The sequence below is a fragment of the Nerophis lumbriciformis genome, linkage group LG29, assembly GCF_033978685.3.
Source record: "Nerophis lumbriciformis linkage group LG29, RoL_Nlum_v2.1, whole genome shotgun sequence".
Taxonomy (NCBI): Eukaryota; Metazoa; Chordata; class Actinopteri; order Syngnathiformes; family Syngnathidae; genus Nerophis; species Nerophis lumbriciformis.
Window position 1 is genome coordinate 19,042,501 of NC_084576.2, and position 7,967 is coordinate 19,050,467.

At 44.6% G+C, this 7,967-nt stretch overlaps 1 protein-coding gene across 3 annotated transcripts in view; it reads left to right on the top strand.

Annotated features, from left to right (window-relative positions):
• slc7a10b (solute carrier family 7 member 10b) overlaps nt 1-6,754 on the top strand; it is a 25,741-nt gene extending 18,987 nt beyond the window's left edge. The window contains exons 6-11 of one of the 3 annotated variants that reach the window (XM_061924359.2): nt 3,278-3,401; nt 3,467-3,570; nt 3,638-3,734; nt 6,050-6,199; nt 6,274-6,451; nt 6,509-6,754. In XM_061924359.2, coding sequence (XP_061780343.1) covers nt 3,278-3,401; nt 3,467-3,570; nt 3,638-3,734; nt 6,050-6,199; nt 6,274-6,451; nt 6,509-6,612 — 757 coding nt within the window. In that variant the 3' untranslated portion in view covers nt 6,613-6,754. The remainder of the gene's footprint in view (nt 1-3,277; nt 3,402-3,466; nt 3,571-3,637; nt 3,735-6,049; nt 6,200-6,273; nt 6,452-6,508) is intronic. The other 2 variants (XM_061924360.1, XM_061924361.1) reach the window with 2 other exon arrangements.
• Nucleotides 6,755-7,967: the final 1,213 nt, after the last annotated feature.

Sequence of the window (7,967 nt, forward strand, 5' to 3'; positions counted from 1 at the left end):
AATAGGAAAAATCAGCAAAATAATCCTGGACAGAGTCAACACAAAAATCAAGGACAAAACACCACTCAACCAATGGAGAAATACAGCAGCAGTAATCAAATGGTTCAACAACATCCAAGACAAACAACAGCACAACTTCATCTCCTTTGATATCGAGGAATTTTACCCTTCCATCACGCAAGACCTACTGACTCAAGCACTAGACTTCGCCTCAGACTACGACTCAATTACAGGCAACGAAAGAAACATCATCATCCACGCAAAAAACTCCATTCTCATCCACAACAGTACACCATGGCAAAAAAAGAACAATGCAACATTTGACGTCACTATGGGAAGTTTTGACGGAGCAGAAACGTGTGAACTCGTTGGGAGTTTCCTCCTCTCCCAGCTCGCTAGCCTCAATCTGAACCTTGGTATTTACCGTGATGACGGACTGGCAGTGTGTCGCGCCTCGCCAAGGAGCAGCGAGAATACCAAGAAGTGCATATGCCAAATTTTCAAAGAGAACGGCCTACGGATCACGATTGAAGCCAACAAGCAAACCGTCAACTTCCTTGACGTCACTTTCAACCTGAGAAATAACAGCTACCAACCATTCACGAAACCCAACACAACACTCCAATACGTGCACCATGACAGCAACCACCCACCCACCACCACGAAAAGAATACCTACCGGAATCAATAAAAGGCTATCGATGCTGTCATCTAGCAAAGCTGAATTTGACCAAGCAACCCCCCCGTACCAAAAAGCCCTTGATGAAAGCGGATACAATTTCACCCTCACCTATGAACCCACGCCAGGAAACCAGCCAAAAAAGAACAGAAAACGAAACGACATCATCTGGTACAACCCCCCATACAGCAAAAACGTCTCAACGAACATTGGACACAAATTCCTCAATCTGATTGACAAACACTTTCCCAAAGACAACACCCTAAGAAAAGTATTCAACAAGAACAACATTAAATTGAGCTACAGCTGCATGAACAATATACGACAAATCATCTCAAACCACAACAAAACAATTGCAAATGAGCCGTCGACCCCCAGACAGAGCGACTCCAAAACCAACAAAGCATGTAACTGTCGAAAGAAACCTGATTGCCCCCTCAACGGGGGGTGCTTACAAACATCAGTTGTCTACCAATCTAAGGTAATACGCAAGGACATTAACACATCCGACACATATGTAGGATTAACCGAGGGTGAATTCAAAACCAGATGGAACAATCACAAGGCTTCTTTCAGGAACAAAAACCTGCGAAATACCACAGAACTCAGCAAACACATTTGGGACCTCAAAGACAATAATGTTGAATATTCAATAACATGGCAAATTCTTGCATCCAGCACACCTTACAATAGTGGTAATAAAAGATGCAACCTATGCTTGAAAGAGAAACTGTTTATTATTTACCGTCCAGACCTGTCATCCCTCAACAAGCGCAGCGAAATTGTAACAACATGCCGCCATAGACGGAAACACCTCCTAGGTAACACATGAGCCAATCACCACGCCCCTAGGCCAGCCTGTACCCACCCACTCTGTGCCCTATATAAACCATGGTATGCGAATGCTCCCATTAAAATCTCCTGATGATTGAGGGTACCCCCCCTCATGAAACAGGCCTGTAGAGATGAAATAGTCTTGTGATTTTTTCCCACACATACATATATTGCGCTCTACTACGGTATCGAGCACTATTTTTTGGATAACCTTATTAAGACATATATATATATATATATATATATATATATATATATATATATATATATATATATATATATATATATATATATATATATATATATATATATATACACACACACACTGTATATATATATATATATATATATATATATATATATATATATATATATATATATATATAAAATAAAATAAATATATATATATATATATATATATATATATATATATATATATATATATATATATATATATATATAGCTAGAATTCACTGAAAGTCAAGTATTTCTTATATATATATATATATATACATGAAATACTTGACTTGGTGAATTCTAGCTGTAAATATACTCCTCCCCTCTTAACCACACACCCCGCCCCACCCCCGACCACGCCCCCCGCCACCCCCCACCTCCCGAAATCGGAGGTCTCAAGGTTGGCAAGTATGCACCCCTTTCACCGGCATGTCCCAGCCAACCCCTTCTAGAAACCTCCTCTTTGCTCCTCCTCCTTGCTCCATGTCCAGCATGCGTCCTTCTCACATGACCGAACCTTCACAATCAATCAATCGCAATGATCCATCCCATCTTGCTGACTGTATTGTACCACATGTCCCGGCAAGAAATCTGCGTTCAAAGAACTCCGGCTTATTAGTGATTCCCAGAGCCCCAAAAAAGTCTGCGGGCTATAGAGTGTTTTCTATTCGGGCTCCAGTACTATGGAATGCCCTCCCGGTAACAGTTAGAGATGCTACCTCAGTAGAAGCATTTCAGTCCCATCTTAAAACTAATTTGTATACTCTAGCCTTTAAATAGACCCCCCTTTTAGACCAGTTGATCTGCCGTCTCTTTTCTGCTCTGATTAGGTGACCACAAATGAAGCGCTAGCTGTTCAAAGTCGGGACCCAGAGTGGACCACTCATCTGTGCATCAGTTGGGGACGTCTCTGCGCTGCTGACCTGTCTCCACTCAAGATGATCTCCTGCTGGCCAAACTATGGACTGGACTCTCACACTATTAACTAGATCCACTCGACGTCCATTGCACGTCATTGTAGCCCATTGGGTTGAGTTTTTCCTTGCCCTGATGTAGGATCTGAGTCGAGGATGTCGTTGTGGCTTGTGCAGCCCTTTGAGACACTCGTGATTTAGGGCTATATAAATAAACTTTGATTAATCGATTGATCACAAGTGCATCAAAGGACTTACAAACCACAACAATGTCGCCTGATCTGAACCCTCATCCGGAAAAGCTCCAAAAACAGCAGACAGAGACCGCAGAGGGTGGTAGGGGGATCTTCTTGCACGTAGACAATCATCAACGCCGAGACTTCACCAACTGATGCATAAAAGAGTGGTCCACCCTGGTTCACGACTTGGGACAGCTAGCGAATCTTCCAGACTGGTACCTCCCCAGACACCTCGTCTCCCACACGTTCCTCAATCTGCCGGTCTCTAATCCTGTCCGTCCTCGTTTCTCCCAAACATCTTCAGCTCTGCCTCGACTCTTCCATCCTTCCATCATCCAAAGTGAACTTTTATCCCCCATACACCACTTCCTTTAGGAATCTACCTCGCGCCATCTACATCTCCATCCCTCTGGTGACGTTGGTGTACACGCTGACCAACCTGGCCTACTTCTCGTCCATGTCCCCCGAGGAGCTGCTCTCCTCCAACGCCGTGGCTGTGGTGAGTCTTCTCAGCACGTTGGCGACAAGAATCGGCGGATAAGTCACCGACTCTTTGCCGTTTAGACATTCGGAGAGAAGCTCCTGGGAATGTTCTCCGTCATCATGCCCATCTCCGTTGCTTTGTCAACCTTCGGCGGTATCAACGGCTATCTGTTCACCTCCTCCAGGTGAGCACGACCTCTTCCCGCCGTTTCTTGGTCGCGTGTCCGCTGATGACCTCTCTGCCGCATACAGGTTGTGCTTCTCCGGCGCCAGGGAGGGTCACCTTCCAAGCTTCCTGGCCATGATCCACGTCAAGAAGTGCACACCCATCCCTGCCCTGCTGGTCTGCGTACGTTCAAGCTTGCTGCCATCACACACTTCACTTCCTGTCCTATGCTGTGCTTGACTTGAGAGTAGGGATGTGTACCGAATTCGTTATTTTTATAGGCACAGACCAAATCCCGTCTGCACTAACGGGTATCCATTCACGTAAAATCAAACAGTGCCACATTTCGATGCCTTTGTTGCATGTAATGTCACTTCCGAGGCGCAAATAGAGGGGTTTGTAAACCGAAACGTTTCCAAATAGAGGGGTTTGTAAACTGAAAAGTTTGCAAATAGAGGGGTTTCCATCCATCCATTTTCTACCGCTTGTTCCTCTCGGGGTCGCGCGGGGTGCTGGAGCCTATTTCAGCTGCATTTGGGCGGAAGGCGGGGTACACCCTGGACAAGTCGCCACCTCATCACAGGGCCAACACAGATAGATAGACAACATTCACACTCACATTCACAGACTAGGGCCACTTTAGTGTAAACATTTGCAAATAGAGGGTATGTAACCCTAAAGCTTTGCAAATGGAGGGGTTTGTAAACCAAAACGTTTTCAAATAGAGGGGTTTGTAAACCAAAAAGTTTGCAAACAGAGGGCTTAGTAAAAACCGAAAAGTTTGCAAATAGAGGGGTTTGCAAACCGAAAAGTTTGTAAGTAGAGGGGTCTGTTAATCACAAAGTCTGCAAAAAGAGAGGTTTGTAAACCGAAAAGTTCGCAAATAGAGGGGTCTGTAAACCGAAATGTCTGCAAATAGAGGGGGTTGTAAACCGAAACGTTTGCAGATAGACGGGTTTGTAAACCAAAAAGTTTGCAAATAGAGGGGTTTCCATCCATCCATTTTCTACCGCTTGTCCCTCTCGGGGTCGTGCAGGGTGCTGGAGTCTATTTCAGCTGCATTTGGGCGGAAGGCGGTGTACACCCTGGACAAGTCGCCACCTCATCACAGGCCCAACACAGATAGATAGACAACATTCACACTCACATTCACAGACTAGGGCCACTTTAGTGTAAGCGTTTGCAAATAGAGGGGTTTGTAAACCTAAAAGTTTGCAAATTGAGGGGTTTGTAAACCGGAAAGTTTTCAAATATAGGGTGTGTAAACCGAAAGCTTTGCAAAGGGAGGGGTTTGTAAACCAAAAAGTTTGCAAACAGAGGGCTTAGTAAAAACTGAAAAGCTTGCAAATAGAGGGGTTCTTAAACAAAAAGTTTGAAAATAGAGGGGTTTGTAAACCGGAAAGTTTGCAAATAGAGGGGTTTGTAAACCGAAAACTTTGTAAGTAGAGGGGTCTGTCAATCACAAAGTCTGCAAATAGAAAAGTTTGTAAACCGGAAAGTGTGCAGATAGAGGGTGTGTATACCAAAAAGTTTGCAAATGGAGGGGTTTGTAAACTAAAAAGTTTGCAAACAGAGGGCTTTGTAAAAACCAAAAAGCTTTCAAATAGAGGGGTTTGTAAACAAAAAGTTTGAAAATAGAGGGGTTCGTAAACCGGAAAGTTTGCATATAGAGTGGTTTGCAGATAGAGTGGTTTGCGAACCGAAAAGTTTGCAAATAGAGGGGTTTGCAAACCGAAAAGTTTGTAAGTAGAGGGGTCTGTTAATCACAAAGTCTGCAAGTAGAGAGGTTTGCAAACCGAAAAGTTTGCAAATAGAGGGGTTTGTAAACCAAAAAGTCTGCATAGAGGGGGTTGTCAACCGAAACGTTTGCAGATAGACGGGTTTTTAAACCGGAAAGTTTGCAAATAGAGGGGTTTGTAAACCACATTTGCAAATAGAGGGGTTTGTAAATCAAGGTTCCACTGTATACTATACGATCAAATGAGTGCTGGCCGAAACTTTTTCCCCCTCACCATTGTGGCGCTCCCTAGAGCAGTGGTTCTCAAATGGGGGTACGCGTACCCCTGGGGGTACTTGAAGGTATGCCAAGGGGTACGTGAGATTTTTTTTAATATTCTAAAAATAGCAACAATTAAAAAATCCTTTATAAATATAAATAAAAACCTTTTTTTTTCCAAATAGTTCAAGAATGACCACTACAAATGAGCAATATTTTGCACTGTTATACAATTTAATAAATCAGAAACTGATGACATAGTGCTGTATTTTACTTCTTTATCTCTTTTTTTTCAACCAAAAATGCTTTGCTCTGATTAGGGGGTACTTGAATCAAAAAAAAATTCACAGGGGGTACATCACTGAAAAAAGGTTGAGAACCACTGCCCTAGAGAATGCGGCCCATAACTAAAACCGCCACCGGCTGCCTCTCACGGCCCCCCTGGCACTTCATGCTCGCCCCAGGGGACCTTTTAACGACACTAAACGAGTGCGTGTTGCAGTGCACGGCCACCATGGTGATCCTCTGCATCGGCGAGACGCACAACCTCATCAACTACGTGTCCTTCATCAACTACCTGTCGTACGGCGTCACCATCGCCGGCCTGCTCTTCTACCGCTGGAGGAAGCCCGCCCTGTACCGACCTATCAAGGTAGAGTACGGGGCGCCTCCACCCATCTTCCACTTGGGACCCCGCAGTCCCATCACTCCTCTGCCGCGCTGCAGGTCAGGCTGCTGGTGCCCGTGTGCTACCTGATGTTCTGGGCGCTGCTGCTGGGTTTCAGTCTGTACTCGGAGCCGCTGGTGTGCGGCGTGGGCCTGGTCATCATGCTCACCGGCGTGCCCGTCTACTTCCTGGGCGTCCACTGGAGGAGGAAACCAAAGTGTGTCGACACCTTCATCGGTGAGTCCTGCCGCGTCGCCATGGCAACATCCTCCTTATTGCTACCGCTGTTCGCAGAGACGGCGACCTCCGTGGGCCAGAGGCTGTGTTTCGTGGTCTTCCCTCAGTTTGACCCCATTGAGGTCGTCGACCCTTCTGAGGCATCGTCCGCCAGATCTTAAAAAAATCAAACTTCCGTGGTGCTCTTCACTGCTGACCTATGTGACCTTTGACATTTTTGGACTGGCCAACAGGACGCGTTATCTTGCGCACAGACTGTTTGTCTCTCGAAAGCACAATTTGTTAGTGTCTCCTCTGCAACATACAAACCCTGTTTCCATTTGTGTTGGGAAATTGTGTTAGATGTAAATATAAACGGAATACAATGATTTGCAAATCCTTTTCAACCCATATTCAGTTGAATGCACTACAAAGACAACATATTTGATGTTCAAACTCGTAAACTTTATTATTTTTTTTGCAGATAATAATTAACTTAGAATTTCATGGCTGCAACATGTGACAAAGTAGTTGGGAAAGGGCATGTTCACCACTGTGTTACATCACCTTTTCTTTTAATAAAACTCAGTAAACGTTTGGGAACTGAGGAGACACATTTTTTAAGCTTCCCAGGTGGAATTATTTCCCATTCTTGCTTGATGTACAGCTTAAGTTGTACAACAGTCCGGGGTCTCCTTTTTGGTATTTTAGGCTTCATAATGCGCCACACATTTTCAATGGGAGACAGGTCTGGACTACAGGCAGGCCAGTCTAGTACCCGCACTCTTTTACTATGAAGCCACGTTGATGTAACACGTGGCTTGGCATTGTCTTGCTGAAATAAGCAGGGGCGTCCATGGTAACGTTGCTTGGATGGCAACATATGTTGCTCCAAAATCTGTATGTACATTTCAGCATTAATGGCGCCTTCACAGATTTGTAAGTTACCCATGTCTTGGGCACTAATACACCCCCATATCACAGATGCTGGCTTTTACACTTTGCGCCTATAACAATCCGGATGGTTCTTTTCCTCTTTGGTCCGGAGGTCCACAGTTTCCAAAAAAAATTTGAAATGTGGACTCGTCAGACCACAGAACACTTTTCCACTTTGTATCAGTCCATCTTAGATGAGCTCAAGCCCAGCGAAGCCGACGGCGTTTCTGGGTGTTGTTGATAAACGGTTTTAACCTTGCATAGGAGAGTTTTAACATGCACTTACAAATGTAGCGACCGACTGTAGTTACTGACAGTGGGTTTCTGAAGTGTTCCTGAGCCCATGTGGTGATATCCTTTACACACTGATGTCGCTTGTTGATGCAGTACAGCCTGAGGGATCGAAGGTCACGGGCTTAGCTGCTTACGTGCAGTGATTTCTCCAGATTCTCTGAACCCTTTGATGATATTACGGACCGTAGATGGTGAAATCCCTAAATTCCTTGCAATAGCTGGTTGAGAAAGGTTTTTCTTAAACTGTTCAACAATTTGCTCACGCATTTGTTGACAAAGTGGTGACCCTCACCCCATCCTTGTTTGT